The sequence below is a fragment of the Arabidopsis lyrata genome (genome assembly GCF_000004255.2).
Source record: "Arabidopsis lyrata subsp. lyrata unplaced genomic scaffold ARALYscaffold_3, whole genome shotgun sequence".
Taxonomy (NCBI): Eukaryota; Viridiplantae; Streptophyta; class Magnoliopsida; order Brassicales; family Brassicaceae; genus Arabidopsis; species Arabidopsis lyrata.
Window position 1 is genome coordinate 18,654,866 of NW_003302553.1, and position 25,966 is coordinate 18,680,831.

General features: G+C 36.4%; 2 protein-coding genes and 1 pseudogene across 12 annotated transcripts; 1 reads left to right on the forward strand and 2 right to left on the reverse strand.

Annotated features, from left to right (window-relative positions):
* Positions 1-1,555: 1,555 nt before the first annotated feature.
* On the forward strand, positions 1,556-15,652 carry LOC9321966 (annotated as a pseudogene).
* A 1,125-nt stretch (positions 15,653-16,777) lies between these two features.
* Positions 16,778-19,120, reverse strand: LOC9319888 (protein PEROXIN-4). 11 transcript variants are annotated; one of them, XM_021032218.1, is made up of 8 exons: positions 19,026-19,113; positions 18,858-18,899; positions 18,569-18,623; positions 17,791-17,836; positions 17,587-17,706; positions 17,345-17,473; positions 17,134-17,263; positions 16,778-17,035 (listed from the first exon to the last, which is right to left on the reverse strand). In XM_021032218.1, exons 4-8 carry the CDS (start codon positions 17,794-17,796, stop codon positions 16,947-16,949), a joined length of 474 nt encoding a protein of 157 aa, XP_020887877.1. In that variant the 5' UTR covers positions 17,797-17,836; positions 18,569-18,623; positions 18,858-18,899; positions 19,026-19,113; the 3' UTR covers positions 16,778-16,946. The 11 variants fall into 11 exon arrangements, with proteins under 11 accessions (XP_020887877.1, XP_020887884.1, XP_020887879.1 ...); XM_021032225.1 differs by having other exon boundaries at positions 17,791-17,800; positions 18,858-18,871; positions 19,026-19,112; XM_021032220.1 differs by having other exon boundaries at positions 18,858-18,871; positions 19,026-19,111.
* Positions 19,121-24,213: 5,093 nt separating this feature from the next.
* Positions 24,214-25,788, reverse strand: LOC9321969. Its single transcript, XM_002885857.2, has 4 exons — positions 25,355-25,788; positions 25,114-25,199; positions 24,748-24,950; positions 24,214-24,509 (listed from the first exon to the last, which is right to left on the reverse strand). Exons 1-4 carry the CDS (start codon positions 25,624-25,626, stop codon positions 24,372-24,374), a joined length of 699 nt encoding a protein of 232 aa, XP_002885903.1. The 5' UTR covers positions 25,627-25,788; the 3' UTR covers positions 24,214-24,371.
* Between the last annotated feature and the right edge of the window lie 178 nt (positions 25,789-25,966).

Below are 25,966 nucleotides of genomic sequence, written 5' to 3' on the forward strand. Positions count from 1 at the left end.
GAATGGTCATAAATAAGCAACCATTTTACGATACTTATGCAACCCTGTCGAAATCCAAAAAAAAGTTTCATGAAACTTCTTAATCGTCACAAAAGAGTCGTAAATTTACAACTAATTTGCCTCTCTTTGGAGACTCGTCCTGATTTAAAAATTGTAACTAGATCAAATCGAATGTTTAATATGTTAAGTAACCATATTTTGCATTGATTTTAACTAATACATTGAAAGATTAGTTGTTAATGTTTGAATTTTACATGTTTATAACTAAATCTTTGTAAAAACCTATCTTGTGGAAGATGTTCCATATAGTTTTAATCTTAATCTAAGTAAGTTTGAAAATAAACTTACCAAATCATTGTTTTGTTTCTTAAAATGAATGATAAACTTCACAAATGGACTATGGAGTGTAATATAATCCTTATACCATTGTATTTATATCTTAAAGTTCACAAATCATAAATATTGATTTGTGACTCATACGCGAACGTCGCAAAAGCGTATCTCTTTGCGATTACTTTGCCACTGTCTAATGTTACAACTAATGTGCTACTCGTTTGTGACGACTTTGTTACGTATTTTGCGACCGTTCTGGTACTCTTTAGAGACTCGTTCTGTTTTAAAATTGAAATTGTATAAAATAGAATGTTTAATATGTTAAGTAACTATATTTTGCATTGATTTGAACTAATACATTGAAAGATTACTTGTTAATGTTTTAATTTTACATGTTTACAACTTAATCTTTGTAAAAACCTATCATGTGGAAGATGTTACATATAGTTTTAATCTTAATCTAAGTATGTTTGAAAATAAACATACCAAATCATTGTTTTGCCTCTTAAAATGAATGATTTACTTCACAAATGGACTATGGAGTGTTACATAATCCTTATATCAATGTATTTAGATCTTAAAGTTCAAAAATCTTAAATGTTGATTTGTGACTCATACACGAACGTCGCAAAAGTGTATCTCTTTGCGATTACTTTGCCACTGTCTAATTTTACAACTAATGTGCTACTCTTTAGTGACAACTTTGTTACGTATTTTGCGACCGTTCTGCCACAACATTTGTTCTTGTTCTTGTTTGTGACTAACTTGCGACGACTTTTGCGACAACTTGTGCAACCCGTTTGCGACCGATTTGGGACCGTTTTCGACTTTTACCAAAATTTAGGGTTTTCGATTAGGCGGGCTATTATCCCTCGTGTTTTTTTGGTTGCGACCAAGTTGGGATGAGTTTGCGACTCCTATTCTTTTATTACTACCAACGAAAAGTCACATTTCTCGAATCTGAAACACTTTAGTCTTTAGTCTTCGATTCCTCTCTTCGTTTCTTCTTCGATTTCTCTCTTCAATTCCTCTCTTTGATTCGTTTTCCTCCTCGATTCTTCTCTTCAATTCCTCTTCGTTTCCTCATTAATTTGGTAGTATATCTTTGATTCCTCTTCCTCTTCGTTTCTTCTTCGATTCCTCTCTTCGCTTTAATACCTTCTCTCTCTGTCCTCTCTTCGCTTTAATACCTTCTCCTCTCATCTCAAAACCCTAGCCGTCGATGTCGTCGCCGCTTCTCCTCGTCGCCGCTTCTCCTCGTCGAATGACACCTCTGTGTGGTGAGCTCGCGTGATTGAGATTTCAAGCTATGTGTTCTCGGATTTGAACAGTGAGTGGAGTCTCTCATCTTAGTCTAAAGCTCTTTCTAAAGAAGTGTTGGGCGTTTTCAAACTATAAAGAAAGGTTTGGTCTTGTTGAGAAGAATCCTTTCTAAAGAAGTTTGATTTTGTTGGTAATTGATCTGAAATCCTAGGTTTTAGCCGTAGATCTGCTGCTTCTTTCAATTGATTTGAGAAACCGTAGGTATTGATTCCATAGAAGGTGAAGAATAAGATTCCGGAATTTTTGATTAGTCTTGGTGAGATCGTAAAATTCTTTCATCATGAGGAATCAGAGGTTGCTATGAGTGTTTATGGAAGCTGTTTCTTCTCGTTTTGGATTCTAATTGGGAGTATGGAAGTTGATTGAAAACAGTGTTGGTTTTCTTATTCGTTACCTAATTTGTTGATGTTTCTTAAGCAATAATGAAGTTTTGAATTTGAAGGGAACGTGGACTTGAAATTGTTTTTGATTTTATTTTGATACATGCTGGTTTAGTGTTGGTTCAATGTCTTTGGTTAACTTCGGTTAACTGTGATTAATTTGTGTATATATAAGTTGAAATGTAACTCTGTTTTGGTTTAACGTTTGTAACAAACAATTATGAGATTAATAGAAAGTTTGTTATTCATCTTCTTCGTTTAGCTCTTGTACCTCCGATTCACCGGAGTTAATATGGTATCAGAGCGTTTTCTTGAGCTTCCGCATCTATTTTCTCGTCTTTTCCGGTGATAATCAACGTTATCGGAGCTTCCATTGGAGCTAATTTGAAGTTTTGTGTTGACGATTCTTTCTTTTTCTTTATCAATTTCGTCACGCATTTCTTTGTGATTTCCTATTTCTTACACTGAGAATGGGATCTTGTGTTCGACCATTGTATCCGACGGATCTACCTCCACAACCACCGCCGATTGCTGAAAATACTCGATATCAAATGGATCAGTATGAGAATCCTTATCATCTGCACAACAATGATCACGCAGGTTTGGTTCTTGTTTCTGATCGATTAGCTACAGCTTCTGATTTTCATGCTTGGCGAAGATCTATGTGGATGGCTTTGAATGTGCGTAATAAGCTAGGATTTATAGATGGTTCTATTGTTAGACCTCCTATAGATCATAGAGATTATTGTGCTTGGTCTAGATGTAACGATGTTGTGGCAACTTAGTTGATGAACTCGGTTGATAAAAAGATTGGCCAAAGCTTACTTTTCATATCTACTGCTGAGGGTATATGGAAGAATCTACTTACTAGGTTTAAGCAAGATGATGCTCCCAGAGTGTTTGATATAGAACAGAAATTAAGTAAACTAGAGCAAGGTTCAATGGATATTTCAACTTACTATACAACATTGCTTACCTTATGGGAAGAGTATAAGAATTTTGTTGAAGTACCAGTATCCACATGTGGAAGATGTGAATGTGATGCAGCTGTTAAGTGGGAGAAACTACAACAGCGAAGTCGTGTAACTAAGTTCCTTATGGGATTGAATGAAGGCTACGAACAAACACGCCGTCACATTTTGATGCTGAAACCTATTCCTACAATGGAAGAGGCTTTTAATATAGTGACTCAGGATGAAAGACAGAAGAGCATAAGGCCATCGTCTCGGGTTGATAATGTTGCTTTTCAAGCTACTGCTCCTGTGATGGAGAATTCAGACTATGTGTACATTGAAGCATATAATACAGGAAGACCAATTCAAAAACCTATTTGCACTAATTATGGGAAGACAGGGCATACTGTACAGAAGTGTTTCAAGATACATGGGTATCCTCCAGGCTATAAGATCAATGCACCGTAAAGGAACAACAATCAAGTTCAGTTTCAACCACGGATGCAAGTTCCTCAGCTTCAGCCTAGGATGCAACAATAACCTATGGTTGCTCAGATGCAATTAACTTCTCCAATGCAGATGGTTCCCTATGCAAATACAATGCAGAATGCTAATGCTTATGCAAGTGCTCATGGATATTCAGAGACTGGACCTTATATGCCTATGCAGCCTCAGGTTACTTCTGGTGGTAATAATCTCAGTCTTCAAAACTTGACACAAGATCAAATTCAGAGTTTCGTTTCTCAGTTCAATGCTTCTGTTAAGATTCAAGAGCCTGAAGTTCCATCTCTTAGCACATCTGCTCCTATTACTACAATAACAGAACCTGGCTTGATGGCTCAAATTTCTACATCTGGTACATTTCCATTTCCTTCTGATAGCCTTAAATACGAAAATAACAATCTTACTTTTCAAAATCATACCCTTTCTTCTTTAGAAAATTTTTTACTTGCTGATGCTTGGATAATAGATAGTGGTGCTTCTAGTCATGTTTGCTCAGATTTAGCAATGTTTAGGGAATTAATACATGTGTCTAGTGTCACTGTCACTTTACCAAACAGTACTAGGGTTTCTATCACACACACAGGTACCATATGCATCACTTCTACTATCATCATGCATAATGTTTTGCATGTTCCTGATTTCAAGTTTAATCTGATTAGTGTAAGCTGTTTAGTTAAAACTTTATCTTGCTCTGCTCATTTCTTTCCTACTTGTTGCTTTATCCAGGAACTTTCTCAGGGCTTGATGATTGGGAGGGGTAAGCTATATAACAATCTATACATTCTTGAGACTGAGAATAAAACCCTCTCTTCACAACACCTGCCGCTTGTTCTTTTTCTGGCTCTGTTATTGCTGATGGTCTTCTTTGTCACCAAAGGCTTGGGCATCCTTCTCCTCTTGCTTTACAGAAATGTGTTAGTGTCATACCTGCTTTAAAGTCTTTACATTGTCATGATTTTCATTGTTCAGTCTGTCCCTTAGCTAAACAAAAGAGATTAGCATATATTTCTCATAATAATCTAGCTAGTAAACCTTTGATCTTGTTCATCTTGATGTTTGGGGTCCTTTTAGTATTGAGTCTGTTGAAGGATTTAGATATTTTTTAACTCTTGTTGATGATTGTACAAGAACCACTTGGGTCTATATGATGAGAAATAATAGAGAAGTTTCTACTGTTTTTCCTACTTTCATTATGTTCATTGCTACTCAATATGAATCAAAAATAAAAGCAATTAGATCAGACAATGCACCTGAATTAGCTTTTACAGATCTTATTAAAGAACATGGTATGATGCACTATTTTTCCTGTGCTTACACTCCTCAACAAAATTCTGTTGTTGAGCGCAAGCATCAACATTTGTTAAACGTTGCTAGATCTTTACTTTTTCAATCTAATATTCCTTTACAGTATTGGAGTGACTGCATTTTGACTGCTGTTCATCTGATCAATAGATTACCTTCACCAATCCTGAATAATAAATCACCATATGAATATAATTGCTTCTTAACAAGTTACCTGATTACACTTTGTTGAAGAATTTTGGCAGTCTCTGTTATGTTTCTACTTATGTTCAAGAAATAAATAAATTTTCACCTAGAGCTAAGTCATGTGTTTTCTTAGGATATCCTTCATGATACAAAGGTTATAAAGTTCTTGATTTAGAGTCTCATTCTACATCTATTTCTAGAAATGTTGTGTTTCATGAAACTAAATTTCCTTTTAAAACAAGTGAATTGTTATCAAAATCTGTTGACATGTTCCCAAATTCGATTTTACCTTTACCTGCTCCTCTGCATTTTGTTGATTCTTCTTCTCTTATTGATAATGACACTGTATCTGAGAACATTACATTAGACACTTCATCTGCATCATTATTACCACCTAGTACCGTTCATGTCACACCAAATGTAGAGACACAAGATACAGGTCTTGATTCTGTACCTATTGCTAGACCTAAGCGAAACACTAAAGCTCCATTTTACTTATCCAATTATCACTGCTCCCTTGTTCCTTTTACATCTCCTTTACCACCTACAGAAAATCTTCTTAGTTCATCTTCTATTCTTCAACCTGAAAATTCATCTATTCCCTCTTTACCACACACACACAAAACTCCTTATCCTCTTTCTTCTGTTGTCTCTTATACCAACCTAAACACTCCTTTTCAATCTATATTTTTGCTTACAATACTGAAATTGAACCTAAAACATTTTGTCAAGCCAGGAAATCTGAAAGATGGACTAATGCTGCTAATGAGGAGCTTCATGCTCTGGAATCAAACAAAACTTGGATTGTGGAGACTTTACCTGAAGGAAAGAATGTTGTTGGGTGTAAGTGGGTATTCACTGTAAAATATAATCATGATGGTACTGTTGAGCGATACAAAGCTAGGCTTGTAGCTCAGGGATTTACTCAACAAGAAGGGGTTGACTACTTAGACACTTTCTCTCCTGTTGCAAAGCTAACTAGTGTAAAGTTGATGCATGGTTTAGCTTCTGCAAAAAGGATGGAGTCTGACGCAAATGGACGTCTCAAATGCCTTTTTACATGGTGAACTTGATGAGGAGATTTTCATGAGCCTTCCACAAGGTTATACACCACCAAGGAATGTTACTTTGCCTCCTAATCCGGTATGTCGTCTCTTGAAATCGCTTTATGGTCTTAAACAGGTTTCTAGACAATGGTATAAACGGTTGTCATCAGTACTACTTGGAGCTAATTACATTCAATCACCTGCGGATAATACACTCTTTGTTAGAGTAAAGTTTACATCATTCATTGATATCCTGGTTTATGTTGATGATATGATGATAGCTAGTAATGATGATGTAGCAGTAGAGGAACTCAAATCTTTTCTGTGTTCTGAGTTTAAAATAAAGGATTTAGGACCAGCTAGATTCTTTCTTAGCTTGGAAATAGCTAGATCCTCTACAGGCATATCAGTTTGTCAGAGAAAGTATGCACAAAATCTATTGGAAGATGCTGGTTTATTGGCTTGTAAGCCAAGTACTGTTCCAATGGATCCAACAGTGCATCTTACTAAGGAGATGGGTACTCCAATGCAGAATCCTACAAGTTACAGAGAATTGGTTGGTAGATTGTTGTATTTGACAATCACAAGGCCTGATATAACTTTTGCGGTACATCAACTGAGCCAATTTCTCTCTGCTCCTACTGATATACATCTTCAAGCTGCTCATAAAGTTCTACGATACATCAAAGGAAATCCAGGACTTGGTTTGATGTACCCTTCTAATACAGAGATTTGTCTAAATGGGTTTGCTGATGCTGATTGGGGGACTTGTAAAGATTCAAGACGTTCTGTGACAGGCTTTTGCATATATCTTGGCACTTCACTCATCTCGTGGAAGTCTAAGAAGCAGTTTGTTGTAAGTCGAAGTAGTATTGAATCTGAATACAGGAGCTTAGCACAAGCTACTTGTGAGATTATTTGGTTACAACAGTTACTCAGGGATCTTCATGTGACTGTTACTTGTCCTGCAAAGCTTGTTTGTGACAATAAATCTGCTATGTATCTATCTCAGAACCCTGTGTTTCATGAAAGAACGAAACACATATAGATCGATTGTCACACTGTTCAGGATCAAATCAAGGCTGGCAACTTGAAGACATTGCACGTGCCTACAGAGAATCAACATGCTGATATACTTACTAAACCATTGCATCCAGGGCCTTTTCATCACTTACTCAAGAGAATGTCCTTGTCAAGTCTTTATCTTCCGAAACCAGACACTTCGAAGCTAAAGACTTGAGGGGGGTGTATTATGATACATGCTGGTTTAGTGTTGGTTCAATGTCTTTGGTTAACTTCGGTTAACTGTGATTAATTTGTGTATATATAAGTTGAAATGTAACTCTGTTTTGGTTTAACGTTTGTAACAAACAATTATGAGATTAATAGAAAGTTTGTTATTCATCTTCTTCGTTTAGCTCTTGTATCTCCGATTCACCGGAGTTAATAGATTTGCTTCTAACTCCAATCACTACCACTTATAAATTTAACTAAAATGTATAAATCCTTACCATCAGTATTAACAAAAAAAATTGTAAATCAAGATTTTCATCATAATATTAACAATACGTTTATGAAAAAAGTTATGATAATAAGGAATTATGTTAATTTATTGTCTTCAAGAATATTTTGCAACATTTAACATTTTCTTATGACCAATTTTTGGTACAAAATAAGGGTATTTCTTATCTTTGTCTTTAAAAATTATCGATAAGAAATGATCAGTTGAAAGAGTGGGATTCTTTCTTAAATTTTATCAGACAGTGAGTGTTAACTACAAATAATTAAAAATTTGTTGTAAACCACATTACGGATGGACTCCATAACCGTGGCTCATGTCCATGTTCTAGAAGGCCCATGTCTATCTTCTAGAAGATTCGCCCAATGACGGTTTATGTTAGTCTTTGTGGGCTTTGGGCTTTAGGGTTTCCTAGTCCAATTGGGATTTGTCTCCCTTATTGTGTATATATATAAGTTGTAACCTCATTCATTAATAAGAGAAAACACGAGATTCATAACACGTTATCAGCACGATAGCCTCTAAATCCCTTAGCTAAAGATCTGACACATAAATCCTAATCTCACGATTTCTCTATCTCCATCAAACCCCTAAAACGCAAAGAAATCTGCCTCGGAACTTCAAAGAGGTCGTTCTCTCAAATCGTGAGGACCCAGAAAACGAGCAAGATATCAAATCGAAGCCCTCGCCGAGACAAATCCATCAGTGCAAACGGCTTGTCGATCTAACCACCGACGCGCCCTCACGTACAGATACAGTGTGCGCCGATTTGTTTTGAAAACCCTAGCTCGTCCGTCCGTTTGCTTTCCCCTTTGCTCGGCGATTCCTTCCAAGGACCATACGCTCGTGACAAGTTGAAAACTGAGGTCTTTAGCTCCCAGGTCATTACCATACAACCCCATAAGGTGAAAGGTAACATCAAAACCCTAAAGCTAAAGAACCAACAATTGAACTTGAAAGTTAAGCAAAGAGAAACCCTAAAACGAATGATGATTGATTAAGTGATTGCTTTGCTTGTATGATTCGATTGCTTGCTTGATCCGATTGCTTGTTTCCCCGATTGTTTGAATCGTTAAGGTTGCTAGAAAAAGTTGATTATCGCTTAAGCTAAACTCGCCTAAGTTGCTAGAGAAGTTTTAATTATCTAAACCTAAAAATCGCAAATCGAAAATACCTAAACTAAGGCCGAAACTTTCAAAGCCTAAAACCCTAAAACTAAATCAGAACTAATCCGAAAATTCCATAAGTATAAATCGGCTTGCTTGAGGTTGTTTAGGTTGTTAGATTGATTGTTTCTTGATTACATGCATAAGTTGTTAGAAACCCTAAAACTAAAATCGCATGAACCCTAGAAAAACTTAGAAAAGATAATCCTAAAAGAAAATCTTAAAACCCTAAATCTTAGGGATAATAGGAAATATTAAAATATTAAATAAAATATGGAATCCTAAATTCCTAAATATAATAGGAAATCTTAAAACCCTAAAATCCTAGTTAAAATAGAATATCTTAACAACCCTAAATCTTAAATAAAAAATAGGAAATCTTAAAAATCTAAAATCATAAGTGAAATAGGAAAATTAATCCTAGAGAAAAGAGGAAAGTAAATCCTAAAAGGAAAAGGAAAAATTAATCCTAATTAAAAGAGGAAATCTAATCCTAAGCAAAAGAGGAAATCTAATCCTAAGCAAAAGAGGAAAGTCAAATCCCTAAGTAAATCGATTCATGGTTTGGTCTCAAATACCGCATGACACTAACGATTACATGATTTTGACTCAAAACTTTTCCTTCTAGATGTTGAATTACAACTTGTATTTTACTGCCCTAGATCTCTTAGGAGATAATTATTTAAAATGGGCAATGGATACTAAGATTATCCTAAAAGTCAAAAGGACTTGGTGAATGTATCTAATAAGGCAATAATGCCAAGAGAGAAAGATAGATACAAGGCAATATTAGCCACCATCTTATTGAGAGTCTCATAATCCAGGACTATAAGTTCGTGGATGAGTCTATTGCTAGATGAGCAAAATAATGACTTACTGATAAAAACAGTGAATTACGACCTCATAGATTAACCCCATTACCTGATGCCAATAAGGCCGCAGAGGATAAGAAAGAATCCAAAGAATCTAACCACGTCTAAAGTAATAGACCACACGGCCGTAGCCGTAGTGGATGGAAAGGATGTGGTTGTGGCCACTATAACTCATCCGGCCGTGGGAACCACTATAACCGTGGATGTAGACCCAATTCCGGCCGTGATCGAGGGCGAGGACGATGTGGTATTTCCAAACCACAACACTCGACCAAATGAGTATGCCATAGATGTGGAATGGGGAACCATTGGGCTAAGATATGTAGGACTTCCAAACATCGTTGTGACCTCTATCAAGAGAGTGTGATATGGAAGAATCCTAAAGCCCATTTGGTATATAAAAATGGTGAACATGATCAAGATGATCTAATAGAGTATGAGACTTCTGATTGCCTAAAAGAATCAAGTTGATAATACTGAGTTCGACATCAAAACCTCTATGTTTTCTTTGCATTTTATGTTTTCATTGATTGTTATTTCCTTGAATTTATTTTATATTATTTTATGTTTAAAACATGATTTTTGTCCATATAAGAAATGGCCGAGGACAAGAACATATTTGTGGTGGATAGTGGAGCCACACAAAAGATAAGAGATATTTTCCTAAATCTCATAATGAAAAAATGCCAATATTAGCACTATAGCGGGTATAGCAAATCTTATTGAGGGCTATGGCCAAGCCCATATTCTATTACCAAATGGCACGCATCTTGAACTAAGCGATGCCTTATATTCATCCAGTTTCAAAGAAATAAGATTGAATGGTTTCCATATTGAAACAAAGGGTGAAGGGAACAAAGAATTCCTAAATATAATTGAGATCACCAAAGGACATAAGAAAGTCCTAGAGCCTATACCCGCATTATCCACTGGTCTCTACTATGCTAAAATCGATATGATCGAAGCTAATATGGCAATGAACAAAGAGTTCATCGAGAAATTCACTTTATGGCATGACCGGCTTGGCCATCCGGGTCATAGTATGATGCGTAAACTAATAACTAATTCAAAGGGGCACACCCTAAAAGAGAAAAGAGTTATCCCTAAGAATCTCACGTGTGAAGCATGTTCACAAGGGAAACTCATTATAAGGCCATCACCGGCTAAGGTAAATATAGAAACCTTAAACTTTCTGGAAAGGATACAAGGAGATATATGTAGACCAATACACCCACCATGTGGGACATTTAGATATTACATGGTCCTCATTGATGCATCGACAAGATGGTCGCATGTTTGTTTATTATCCTCTAGAAACCAAGCGTTTGCTAGGTTGTTGGCCCAGATCATAAGACTGAGAGCCCATTTTCCAGATTTTCCGCTTAAGACTATACGTCTAGATAATGCCGGTGAATTAACGTCCCAAGCATTTAATGACTAATGTATATCCATGGGGGTAAGTCTGGAAAATCCCGTGGCACATGTACATACACAGAATGGATTAGCGGAATCCTTCATTAAACGAATTCAATTGATAGTTCGACCATTACTCATGAGGTCGAAGCTTCCAGTAGCCGCTTGGGGACACGCTGTTTTACATGCATCAGAGCTTATACGCATAAGGCCATCTAGTGAACATAAATATTCACCATCCCAATTACTCATGGGTCATGAGCCAGACATATCCCATCTAAAGACTTTCGGGTGTGCCGTATATGTACCGATTGCTCCACCACATAGAACAAAGATGGGACCTCAAAGGAGGATGGGAATATATGTTGGATTTGATTCTCCCACCATTATTAAGTATCTAGAGCCAACTACGGGTGATCTATTTAAGGCTAGATACGCGGATTGTCATTTTAATAAATCCGAATTTCCTACTTTAGGTGGAGAGACAAACAAGCTGGTCAAAGAAATATCATGGAATCAAACATCCTTAAATTGGCAAGATCCTCGGACTTTGATGTGTGATTCAGAGGTCCATAAGATAATAAATTTGCAAAAGCTAGCTAATGAATTGCCAGATTCCTTTGATGACCCAAAGAGAGTTATAAAAGCGTACATACCAGCTTGTAATACACCAGTACGTATTGATGTTCACAAGAAACACAATCAAGTTGCTACAGAGTCTAGACAACGTAAGATACGTGGTAGACCAATAAGTTCCAATGATAAAAACCCTCGGAAATTAAATAAAGGTGCAATAGGAATTCGAGGTTACTAAGGAAACCATCCTAGACATGGAGATAAGGCCGGCCGGCTCTAAGGTACAGGTACCATATAATGTAGCTTGGGACGCCAAGCTGCAAAGTATTAAAGGTCCTGACCATAATAAATCTCAAATCGATTATATCATGTCTGGAACATAATGGAACATATAAGAAATGTCGACATAAGATGATTTTGCATGCAAGGTAGCACTTGAATTTATGAATATAAATGAGGATCAGGAGTACACGTCTATACTAGAGTGCACTCAAAGACTTGATTGATTAAATGGTACAAGACCATAAAACGTGGAGCTAAGAATCATTAAGAAAAGGAATGAGTTTGGTCCGACCTTAAGGACACCATTCGATGTAAAAACCAGTAGGACACAAATGGGTCTTTGTGAAGAAGAGAAATGAGAATAATGAAATCGTGAGATATAAGGCACGACTTATAGCACAAGGATTCTCACAAAGACCGGGGATAGATTATGAAGAAACATACTCCCCTGTGGTGGATGCTATGTCTGGCTATATAAAGAAAAAGATTTGATTTGCGGCTAATGGATGTAATGCCTGCATATTTATATAAGTTCACTGGATAATATATGAGATTACCAGAGGGTATTGAGCTCAAAGATAAGAAAGATTCTCGAGAATATCACTGCATAAGGCTGGACAAATCCTTTCATGGACTTAGACCAAATGGGCGTATGGAATGTTATAAATGATCCCATTAGTCCATGCATTTTCATAAAGATGTTTGCAAACAAAGGATTTGTAATCATAGCAGTGTATATGAATAATTTAAACCTCTGGGTAATCGACCAAACAGTTGAGTATATCTAAAAAGAAAGACCTAGACAATAATTAAGTTCTGTTTGAGATTACAACATGAGTACATGAATAATGGAATCCTTGTGCATCAAAAGGCATATACTGAAAAGTACTCAAGGATATTTAATAAGGACCAGGCCCGCCCATTGACCAAGCCCAATGGTGGTGAGAAGCCTTGGATTGGATAGTGATCCATTCGGTCCAAAGAAGGACGAGGAAGAAGTTCTCGGTCCTAAACTGCCATACCTCAGTGCCATATGAACATTAATGTACTTGGCTAGCCACACTAGACCAGACATATGTTTTGCCGTGAACCTCCTTTGTCTAAATTTAGTTCATGATCAACCCAAAGGCACTAGAAATGTTTTAAGGAAGGTTTGGTTAAATTTTAAAGTTTATTCTTCCTACTTTGTTTATTTGGGTTTATTCTATACTGATCTAACCAAAGAAGGTCTAGTTTGCTTTGGTTTAGTTTGTTTTGCTGATGCAGGTAAGATCAAATTATGGCATGGTCAATAAATAGGAACTACGTGTGGCTTGATCCCTTCCAAGGGTACGTAGGCAGCCTTCTTCAAGGCGCAGCTACTACAACATCAAAGACCATCATATGTGAAGACAACGTAGCCATGTATCGCTCAGCTCAAGGACGGCTACATCAAGGGAGATCGGACAAAGCACATTCTACCTAAGTTCTTCTTCACGCATGACCTACAAAAGGATGGTGAAGTTCAAGTGGTGCAAGTTCGTTCAAGCAACAACTCAGCCGATCTCTTCACTAAAGCACTACCGACAACAACATTGAGGAAGCTCATGCATCAAATTGGAATGCGGAGACTTAAGGACTTGCAGGGATGACCAAAACAGGGGGAGTAATGCGTGCTGTACTCTTTTTCCTTCACCGTGATTTTGTCCCAATGGATTTTCCTGGTAAGGTTTTAATGAGGCAGCATCCCCAAGCGCATTACAAAGATCCTTTGGCATCTACACGGTTATGTCATCCAAGGGGGAGTGTTGTATACCACATTACGGATGGACTCCATAACCGTGGCTCATGTCCATGTTCTAGAAGGCCCATGTCTATCTTCTAGAAGATTCGCCCAATGACGGTTTATGTTAGTCTTTGTGGGCTTTGGGCTTTAGGGTTTTCTAGTCCAATTGGGATTTGTCTCCCTTATTGTGTATATATATAAGTTGTAACCTCATTCATTAATAAGAGAAAACACGAGATTCATAACAAAATTGAATTTATCACACAAGAAAAAAGAAAATAGAAAATGAGAACATAACCACTCATACGCTGTCGTTTCAAAGAATCCTAATTTGCTTGCTCTTCCTCCACTTCACCTCTCACACAATCACCCGCTAGTTTCTTACAGGTCTGATTTGTGACTCTATATTGTCGAATTGTTATATCTCTCTAGCAAATTTGCTTTTGTGGGTTCTTGTTTTTTTTGGGGTTAAGGTTCTGAAATTCTTTCAAAAATCTTCTATTTAAGCTTGTAATTGTTGAGATATGTCACTATGAAATCGAAAAAGATAGACTTTAGTTCCGAAGATATAATTAGCAATGTACCAGAAGCTCTGTTTTTCACATATTATCATTCCTTCCTATAAACGATTCTGCTTTGACTTCAGTCCTCTCGAAAAAGTGGCGTTATCTCTTTGCTTTCAGACCAAAACTTGTTTTGATGGCTCGGTTAATAATATGCATATCGTGAAGATGGTAACAGAGAAAAAGATGAGATTAATAGAATGTTTATGGATTTTGTGAATAGAGTTTTGGGTTTGCAAGGGAATTCTATTGTAATCAAGTTCTCACTAAAGTGAGGAATTGGTTATGATCAATGTAACAATGTTTACTCTGATTTTAGGAACCGCTCTGTGTCTTCCAAAACCCTTAAGAGATTGAAGCTATCTTGTATAGAATATGAGCAGATTTCGGATACTGTTTCATTTGATACACCAAATCTTGTCTACTTGGAATACTCTGATTATGTTGCGGGCAAGTACCCGAGAGTGAATTTTTGTTCGCTTGTTGAAGCTTGTCTCAATCTTCATATGACATATGATCAGTGTGCACAAGCAAGCTATGGAGATTTGGTTGGTAATGTAACAGATTTTCTTATGGGAGTAAGCAATGTTCAGATCCTTCACTTCTCTGACAGGTCTCTTGAGGTATATTAACGTAATATTGATTAATGATTTTTTGAGTTCCTGATTGCAGATGAATGGTGATTTAGTTGATTTGGTTTTTGTTTTAGGTGCTTACTTTTTGCTGTGAATCAATACCGGTATTCAACAGCCTGATTCATTTAACGATTAAAACTCACCGTCATGGAGAAGTAGGATGGGAATCATTGCCGGCTTTACTCAAGAAATGTCCAAATCTAGAAACCCTCGTCTTCCAAGTACCAACACATTTTTACTGCATATTTAACACATTTAACTACACACAGTTAGATATTGATGATATTTCCTCAATGATTTAGGGACTCCATCACAAGGATACAATTAAATGTGCCTTTGCAAATATTCTGAAGACATTTCAACTTGTTTATCGTCAAATCCGGTGAAGGTCGTAAAGGTATGGAAGTTTGGTGAAAAAAGTTATAACTATAACAAGGATATGAAAAAGCAGTTAGAGCAGGTCAAACACTTTCTAGAGACAATGCCGAATCTTGAACAAATGATATTATACTATGATACACCATCCGATGACGATGTACTTGAAGTTTCCAAGCAACTTCAGATGCTTACTAGAGTAGCTTCGGCTAAATGCAAGATCCAAGTAATTTCTGACAACCTCAGCTTATCTTTTTCCTTTTCCACAAGGGGACTCACCTTCTTCAATAGTACCTTTCCCATTTGAAGATTATCCTTCTTAGAGACGAGACGACCAACATTGTTTTGGTTCTAGTTTTTAGCTTAAGCAACAATGAAAAATATTACTTTGGCCTCTCTTCTGTTATTTGCGCCTTGGTCTTTCAGATTCTTAATATATATTCCACTTTTTTTATGTAATGTGTACACTTCATGCTTTCTATAGGTTTCCTAGTTGTTCATTTGTTTCACCATACGAATCCCTGAAGGCCTGAAATAACAAAAAGAAACATTAAAATAACTTAGCAGATATGAACAGTTCTTTTGTTGGTTTTTGTTTGTCGAGATCTGTGATACCCGGATTGGCTCTTCTGCTCCCTTTGTTTTTACACTTCAGTTCCGTTCGAGAGCTGTTTTATTCATATTCATCAGGCTCTTGCTCAGGCGTTCATAGAGTCGATCGCTTCCAGTCGGCCGTTTCCGGACTCTTAAGGGAACTCTTGGCGGCTACCTGAATTTCTTCTCGCGACAGCTCACAAAAAAATCACTAGGTGATCACTCGTACTTGCCTCTGAAAGCTACCCGCAAGGGAACACCCGTCGTAATTCTCTAGCAAGCAGTTGTAAGGAATTACTAGTTGACCACACGTAATTCTCTCTAGAAGCCACCCATAAGAGAAGATTGGGATATGATTATAGTGACATAGTCTTACAAGAGAAATAATACTCAAGCCTCACTCATGTTTCGTGGTAGACTTCACTTTTAGTTTTTCTCCATGAAAGATCGACAAAGAAAAAACCGAATCGAAGAAATGTAAGTTTCCGTCATTTAATTGTAAAATCTGTACAAACCAACTAGACCAGAAAGCATGAAGCATCAAACCAACTAGACCAGCTTTATCATCTCTAATATAAGTCCCAAAAATCGATTTCCAAAAATGTTCGAACGTGGTTCTTCAGTTGGAGTACCCCGCATTCTCTCTCCCATTTCTCACTGTTGAGCTTGAAATCGAAGACAAGCTCGTCGGAAGTCACCTCAACTTCAACTATAACTTCGAATGTGTAGAGATGCTCCGGTAAAAATGTCGAAAAGTATGGTTTTTTAATACACACGTAGAAGTGAGGAAATCATTCTGCCTTTCCATAATGGTCAAACATACGTCCATACACCCCTCATTACCAGCCTCATGGTCACAGTTATCAGCCAAAACAATGCAAGCCTTAAATCTCATGGATTCAGGAAGAGCCCTTTGATTCAACTTCAAAGTAAGAGAACTTCCAGTGGCTCGGTTAGTGATGTACGCAGGAACTTTTACACTGGGTAATATGGAATAATGACGAGCCATTGCTTGAATGATAAGGTCTCTTGCTTCTTTATCTAGTTTGAGGCAATTGGTAAAGTCGGGATGTTGAATATTTGGACTGTTAAAGAAAAAATGTATTCACTCTCGCAAATCATTAGCATTACAAATTCAAAGAAAAAAGCAAGAGGATCATCATCCTTTCTTTGGCATTGCGGCGAGGCGTGTGTACATGCGTGCCATTGAATTGAACCCTCTCACATCCCCAGATCTTAGAAGATTACCTTTAACAGCAACAACCCCAACAACAAAAGTGTCAAAACACACAGATTTCACTAAAAAGCAGTTGCATACTATAAAACACTAAAACTAGCTTTGTTACCTGAGTCGCAGTTAAGAGGACTGTCCGGCTCAGGATGAGCCATCAATGCTATGATAGCTCTACACACGGACTGAAGCGTCCAAGCGGGACTCCACGCATTCTTCAATATGTCGAGGCATATTTCCCCTGTCTACAAATTCCAAGTAATAAAAAACAGTGCCCTTTTTTTTTACCGGAGAGATTATAAAAACCGCAATCATCATTTCACTACCTTGAAATGCACATTTGGATGAAATATTTTGGTCAAGAATCGTACTTGAGGAGGTTGCAAAGGATATGGTTCAGGAACAGCAAAAGCAAGCTGAAAAACACCGCCTTCATAAGGAGTCTCTGACGGTCCCTGCAACAATACAACAACAACGACAATGTTTCACAAACAGAAACCATAAACTTTCCCTGCAAAATGAAGGAAGCTTTTCGGTTTTCTTATCAATAATTTCTCCGAAAAAAAACCTTGATAAGAGCGGTCCATTTGAATATGTTGGTATCGTCACACACCAATTGAATATCTGGATCAGCTACTTTCTCTCGCTGAACCTCTTTGTATTCTTTAAAGAGTCTCGCTCTTGATGCCTATACATGAATCAATCAATCAATCACACACACATACTTAGTCAAAGTTTTGCAAAAAAAACATAAAAATTGGCAATTTTTTACCTGCATCTCTCTAATGGTCCAAAAAGAACAAGATCGAATTTGTCAACTGCAAAACAAAGGATCTTAATTTACAAGTAACTGCAACTCTCTCCATCTGACATCTGTCATAAGTCCCAATTCTTTCACTTTTACTATTAAATTCCACGGAAAAAAAGAAATTGATATCCCTTTTAAGAAACATGTGGAATTATTAGGATTAAAAAAACATGTAGCAAATGATCTATATCCCTAATTTTTTTGCCACTAACACCACAACGTTCTAGCTAAAATCGTGGGACAATTTATAACTGATTTATCTACTATTTAACTCCAATTCTATTCAACGTCTTCTCTGCTAGATCTAACTATCTATTCATGTTCTTCATTCTTTTTTGTTGTTGCCATTGTCATTGACTGTTAAAGTCTATCCAAGTTAAAGCTTTAACTTTAGTCACATTTATTAATTCATTCATTTTCTCTTTAACACATGTTAATTCTGATTTTATCAATTCAGTTGGAAGATGCATGTGGATTATACACATGATTCCAAATATTTTGGAGTGGATGAGAATGAAACAATGCAACACGGAAGTACGGCACCTGAGTTACATGGAGTTTCCTAAACAGTTTGTTTGGAAGAGAAGCACTAAAACGCGGAGCAAGCTTAAAAGAACTAACCAAAGCAGAGCAATCAAAGATTTATTCAAATACGTGAACAAAGGTAAAGACAGTGACGTCAATAGATTAGGAAGATTTGATGGTATATTGTATCCTATGTTTAAAGATGCGTGATACATACCTTAAAGAAGGAATGAAACTGCCAAATAATTTCCACTATATGTATGAATCAGTCCCTGTAAAATATATGAGATGAATCAGTTCTACCAAATAATTTCTCTTTGAGCCGCAGATTCAACCATGTATTATCAGAACAAGAAACAAGCAAAACCCAGAAACGTTAGAAGATAGAATTCACCAAAATTGGACAGAAACTTTGAAGTTTTTTTAAAACATGAATCGACCCACAAGTTCATAGCTACAGAAAATTCAAATTTTCCAGCGACCCACAAGTTTGAATCCAAAATTACCTTTAGAGAATCACCTTTAGAGAACACACGAACACGAGTACACTTCACCCATTAAACCCCAATCATATGAATCAATTCAAAATCAGATTCCCAAAAAAAGAGAATCTATCAATCTATGAGAGTGTAAAAATGAGAAAGATGAAAGATATAGAGAGAGAGCAATCGAACCCTTTCTTATGGCTTCTCACAATCGAAGAAGAAGAAGAAGAAGAAGGGATCTTATCTCCCAAATTGTGTTCTCATATCCCTCTGTTATAATAATAATTAATTTCCTTATGATTTATTTTAAATCGAAAATTTGAGAAAAGACTTTTAACCCTTCATACTTTGGAGTTATTTACCTACCCAATCATTCTTCATCCGATCTTCCATGTATTTGTAGTTGAAAGCCTAAACGCGTGAATTAAAAGAGAAGAGAAATGCAAGGTTAATGTTGGTGGTGGTGAGCTGTTGAATTCGATGTGGCGACGAGTCAGTGATTAGTGGTTGCTTCGTTGGATGCCGAGGGGAAAAAGGGATTTTCATACCCGTACTATCGGGACCGTAGATTTTTATACCTCGACAATTTTGTAGTGTATTTTCTAACCCAAACTGAAATAAAATTTGAATTTCATACCTGTATTTGATAAATCGTGCAAAAAACGGAGTCAATCTAACGGGTGTTAGTCAACTCCGTTACGATGCTGAGTCATCGTACACGTGTACGCTGACGTGTATCCCATACGACGTCGTTTTGATAATTGTTCTCAAAAGTTTAAATTTTTTGCAAAATTAGGGATTCGAACCCGTGTCCCTTGGCCCAACATTGAGCACCTTTACTAATTCATCCCACAACTCTAATCAAACATTCTCCAATCATTTTAATTTATAAACCTTAATAGTTGTGTGTTTGTAAATCGGAAGAAAGGCACGGCGGACCGTACGGATTCACCAGTGTGCATCCAACTTCCGCTAGAATCGCAGTCATCTTCTCCACCGCGTCGGGTTCAACGGATTCCTTTTGCGACTGGGGAATTTTGAGAGACGGAGCAGCTGTGGACGACGACGGAGGCTGTGGCGGTGGAGGTTTTTTGCGAGAGAGAAACACCATTTTTTCCGGTGATTGCGACGGAGATTACTCTCAATTTTGCCTATTGATTCTCTCCGATTAACAAATTTACTGAAGGAATTTGATTTCAAAATTTAGTAGTCCTGAAAAAGGTTTATAAATTACACAACTATTAAGGTTTATAAATTAAAATGATTGGAGAATGTTCGATTAGTGTTGTGGGATGAATTGGTAAAGGTGCTTGATGTTGGGCCAAAGGACACAGGTTCGAATCCCTGATTTTGCAAAAAATTTAAAATTTTGAGAACAATTATCAAAACGACGTCGTATGGGATACACGTCAGCGTACACGTGTACGATGACTCAGCATCGTAACGGAGTTGACTAACACCCGTTAGATTGACTCCGTTTTTTGCACGATTTATCAAATACATGTTTGAAATTCAAATTTTATTTCAGTTTGGGTTGGAAAATACACTACAAAATTGTCGAGGTATAAAAATCCACGGTCCCGATAGTACGGGTATGAAAATCCCCTTTTCCCGGATGCCGAGTCTACTAAATTAAAAGCGTAGGAACACCCTATTACCTCAACAATGTCATTCAATGCCTCTTCTCGTTAATTTCTACATTACTCACAAACACTCCTCTCGTACGTCTCTTGTTATCTTTCTCGTGTAGATATTTCTTCTTAGCTAGGGTTTTCTTATTTTTATGCTGGTTCTTCAACATTTTGGTTTATTTGTTCTCATATCAATTGTCCTGGCTGAATGAACAACCATGAGAACCAAAAACTATGTTTCATATCACTAGTGCACTTGCAAAAGGGAGAGTATGAGAGTATGATCAAATGTGTACAAGTTCTCAAGAATGGAGGAAATTTCAGGGATGGAGCACATCGACATGCTCCATTACATGTGTTGGCGATGAAGTCTTGGTTAGGACTTGGGAGGCATAGTGAGGCAGAGGAGGAGCTAAGAGGTATGGTAGGAAACAAAGACATTCCAAAAGTTGTGTGGATTCATACTTTGAAGTGGTGAGAACTGCTCGTTTAAATCCTTAGTTTTGATTTCTTGAATGTGAATGTGAATTTGCTATGTGCATGCTTCTTGTTGTATTTTACATTCTAGATTATTGATGATTTTGTTTGTGGAAGTTCATAGATGATATCATTTACAATAAAATTAATCGCAAAACGTAGGTCATACCAGAACGACTATAAGAATTCTAAGAACGAATAATGGCACCAATCTCGCAAGATCATAAAATCACAAACAGAGATGGGAACATCACATGTAAGAGGTAGGTAAGGTGAAGTGCAGTTATAATGGCAAATCTATGGGAATGATTGAATTAATTCAAGATGTGTTAACAAAGATTTTGATGGTTTTTATGTTCTCGTCTGAAGTTTAATCTGCGACAAGGTAGTGAAGCAAACATCACAAGCCCAACATTATGAGACAAACAACCCCAAGATATAAGATCATATAACTAGGTTTCTACCAAGTGAGTCATATATATATACATGAATGAATATTGATGAAATTATCTAGGGTTGCCGAGAGTGCAACCTCTATTTCTTGTTGGGAGAATGTTGTAAAAAAATGTGGCCAAGAGAAGAGATTGATTTGCCTCAAATTCAATTATCAAATATCAAACTATATGATTTGTAATTCATGACTTAGCTACCACAAGAATCCTCCATAATTTATGAGAATTACAAGTAATATCAACAAAGAAAATTAAATAATGAAATTCATGAAAATGATGGAAGAAAAAAGACACATACAACGGAAGAGATCTAGAATCGAACAGTGGTTGGGCCAAAGCAGCTAAGACCCATAACTCTTTCCATGGAAGCTTCAGATTTAGGCATAGGATGATTGTCCTTGACTAAATCAGCCGAAGAAGAAGAAGAAGAAGAAGCGGAGGAAGGTGGACGGGAAGTGACAGCGATGGCACGAAGACGAGCTTTGACATCTTTGTTGAAAAAACGGAGGGGATAGTTCCAACGAGCTTCCACGGCGGCTATGGCCGTAGCCACTATCCACGAGGTGTGTCTTGTAGTTGCAGCAGCACTCATGACTGCGATTGAAGTTAGGACAAAAGCGTTACCAAAGTAAAAATGTTTTTATTACAAGGTTTTGGTCAGACAAGTGGCTGCGTTTGACATAGGTTTTTGGAGACCTCGACTCTCTCTTTCCACTTCTCCAAGTAATCTTTAAAATCTTTATTTATTTACTAAACTGTTACAAGGAAATAATTTTTTTTTTTTTTTTTTTTTTTGATGTTTCGTAAAGAGTTACTAAATCATTTTTAAATGTTTAAGAACACTTCCCATATATATAAAAGAAAAGACCTTGTTTTCTAAAAATGTATATTGAAACTCGATTTGACTAAACCGTAATTTAGAATCGGTTAAGAGTCGGTTTAATGTAAACACTCACTATAAAAGAGAGACTCTGTTGTAATAAGCAATTAAGTTGAATCAAACGATATTTTTCCTTTCTTCATCTCATCATCTTCGATTCAACTAATGTTTGTCCGTGATTCTTCCGAACAAGAACAAATATGAAACCGAGCTAACAACCAAACCTATAAACCTTTAGTAAACGGCCAAAGCAATGACAATATAATCTTCCAATACCGAATAGATCTTTCAAATCAAATAAACCTAAGCATCTTGAACCGGCAAGATAGAACAGAAACAAACTTTTCACACAAACTTCCGGAAACGACGTCAAATGGAAGCGACACTATGAACGCCTTGGCAAGAGCCTATTGAATAGACCAGCTCTCGAACGGAACTGAAGTGTAGAAACAGAGAGCGAAGAAGAGCCAATCTGTGTATCACAGATCTCGACAGACGAACAACAACAGTAGAACTGTTCATATCTAATTCTAAGTATTAGTTAATTTAATGTTTCTTTTTGTTATTTCAGGGATTCGTATGGTGAAACAAACGAACAACTTGGAAACCTATAGAAAGCATGAAGTGCACATTACATAAAAAAAGTGGAATATATATTAAGAATCTGAAAGACCAAGGCGCAAATAACAGAAGAGAGGCCAAAGTAATATTTTTCTTTGTTGCTTAAGCTAAAAACTAGAACCAAAACAATGTTGGTCGTCTCGTCTCTAAGAAGGATAATCTTCAAACGGGAAAGGTACTATTGAAGAAGGTGAGTCCACTTGTGGAAAAGGAAAAAGATAAGCTGAGGTTGTCAGAAATTACTTGGATCTTGCATAAAGACCTTTGAAGGCAGCTCACCACGATCCACACTAACGCGTAAATCAAGATCCGATAAACCACGTTCCAACACGTTTAGTATCCAACTAATGACACAAACTGGATCAACATCAATTCCACACTTAAGAGAGAACTTGTTGACAATAGAATTCCCTTGCAAACCCAAAACTCTATTCACAAAATCCATAAACATTCTATTAATCTCATCTTTTTCTCTGTTACCATCTTCACGATGATGCAGATTATTAACCAAGCCATCAAAATCAAGATTTGGTCTGAAAGCAAAGAGATAACGCCACTTTTTCGAGAGGACTGAAGTCAAAGCAGAGTCTTTTATAGTAAGGAATGATAATATGTGGCAAAGCAGAGCTTCAGGTAGATTGCTGATTATTATATCTTTGGAACTAAAGTGTATCTTTTTCGACTTCATAGTGACATATCTCAACAGTTACAACCTTAAAAAGACAAGAACCCACAAAAGCAAATTCGCTAGAGAGATATAAAGTTGCGAATTTTGAACAACAGGATTCAGTGGTTGATTGTGTGAGACGGGAAGTGAAGGAAGAGCAAATTAGGAATTTCTGAAAGGGTTTTCACCTTTAAAACGACGTCGAGTCGTCTTTTTTTAATCTTCTTAATTTATTGTGTTACAAAAGCAATTTTTGAGTTTTTGTTGTCTGATAAAATTTAAGAAAGAAGCCAAAACATATATATCATGGATGTTAGTAGTTATAATTTGGGGTTTTTTTTTTGTGTGGTTCTAGTTTTTTGAATTATTGGATTTTCATATTTGGTGTAGATTTTAGTATTTTTGAAAAACATGAATGGTAACATCTTTACTTCTTTTTAAAAAAAAATTCTCAAAATACCACACTGGACACTTTCTCCAAGTTACTATTTCTCACAAACGTTTGACCTAAAAAAAAAAAGTTCTAACAAACTTTTATATAACTTAAGTAATCACAAAATTACACAAAAAGGTTGGTAAAATATGTCGTTGTGGTTACACAAAATGTTTCCGAGCTTGTTTCATTTTTGGGTAACAATTTGAAAATGTATTCATTAAAACGACTATATAACAAATCATTATTTTTTTTTTTTTGGTATACAATGAAAAACATATCTTTTGAAAGAATGAAAAAATAAATTAAGAGACAATTTAGAAGAAGTTTTTTTTTATTATTATTACATCCAAATTAGATGATATATGAAGAGATTAGTGGCGTGAAGGCGACTCAGGGTTTGCTTCTTCTTCTTTACTTTGATGCTTAGTTTCAGCATTTGCCACTTTTTTGTCTATCAAAGGCTTTATCATTGCCTCCAAGTCATCTATATCTTGTGTGACTTTTTCCACCTGCAATTTTGTAAGTTTTGACTTAGTCAATAACAATCAAAAGTTTATATATGTTTGATTATTTGGTTCCAAAACATCCCCCAAATAATAAACCAATAAAATAGACCCAAAAAACATAAATCAAATATTCAAAATATTTAGTGGTTCCAAAACATCCCCCAAATTGATCTTTTAGTGTTAGTAATATTTTGATGTATATTTCATAGATCAATTTTAATAATAAAGTGTAGTGGTTTACCTTGTGAAGGAAATCTTGGGTTAAATGTGCTTCATGGGCAGCGACCTCTGAAATATGTTCTAGAACCGAAGCCACTTGTTTTAGTTTATTTTTCTCAGGCAGTTTCTCTGCCATTTCTTCAGCCATTTCGTCAGTCGCCGTCGCTACTTTCTCCACCATTTCTGCTACAGCCTCTACCCCTTCCACTACCAACTCTGCCTCTCCTGCATATATTACATCATTTCAATTTATAAAAATACTAAGGCAAAGACAAGATTAGAGCTCTTTTCACGAATGTTTTAAGATTACCACAAATGTTATTAACATATAATGTGTGGTTCAAGTTCTTTTTGCCAAAGCAAATGAAAGATGTTAAAATTTTATTACCTTCGATCCGTTTCAGTTTTTGTATCCTTTCGTTGTTCCAGAAAGATAACACTAAGGATATCGCAGAACCAATAACCCATCTTCCCCTGCCAGTTACTCTCCAAATTAGCCTCAATAAAAGTTCCACTCTAATATATGGATTGAATGATCTAATCTTGATCCTATCTAATGCAAATCGGTGTGTACATACTGGTTTATTCGACGTGTATAGTTCGAGAGATTGAGAGAGAAAGATAAGTACCAAGAAAAATTAAACCACTGGTTTGGAGGAGAAGGTTGCATATTGGAGTTGTTGGAACCATTACTAAAGTATCTCCCGGCATTAAGCGAATTTGATAACTTGAGACCTTGTGGACACAATTGGTTATGATAGTCTCTTCCAAATCGAACAATCGCCGGATATGGATTCAAAGTTGTCTTCCTCTCAACTTTGTTGTATATTTGTAAGACCTCCGCAAGGCCCTGCCTATAGACCGCAAAACCTCCGCTCTGTATTCTCCGACTTAGATACATTTTCAATCCGGTTTATGAAATCAAGATGATAAAATTTCATAGGCACAACTTTTATATATACACATCAATGTTTTTCAATTTGTGTGTGATATTGGTTAAGCGTATGCTTAAGATAAAAGGCTTTTACGTGTAGTAACGCTTTGGAAAGAGGTTGAACACGCCAAGAAATGAAGTTGTCTTTTTTTCTTTTCCTCTATATATATATATATATATTACTTATATTAATTGAGAAGTACATATTTAAACCTAACCTTAAATTTGAAAAAGAATTTACTTCAAAAATCAAAAGGCATTTGAATTAAATAGAAAAGCGTCTTTTAAAATTTTCATATAAATTGGA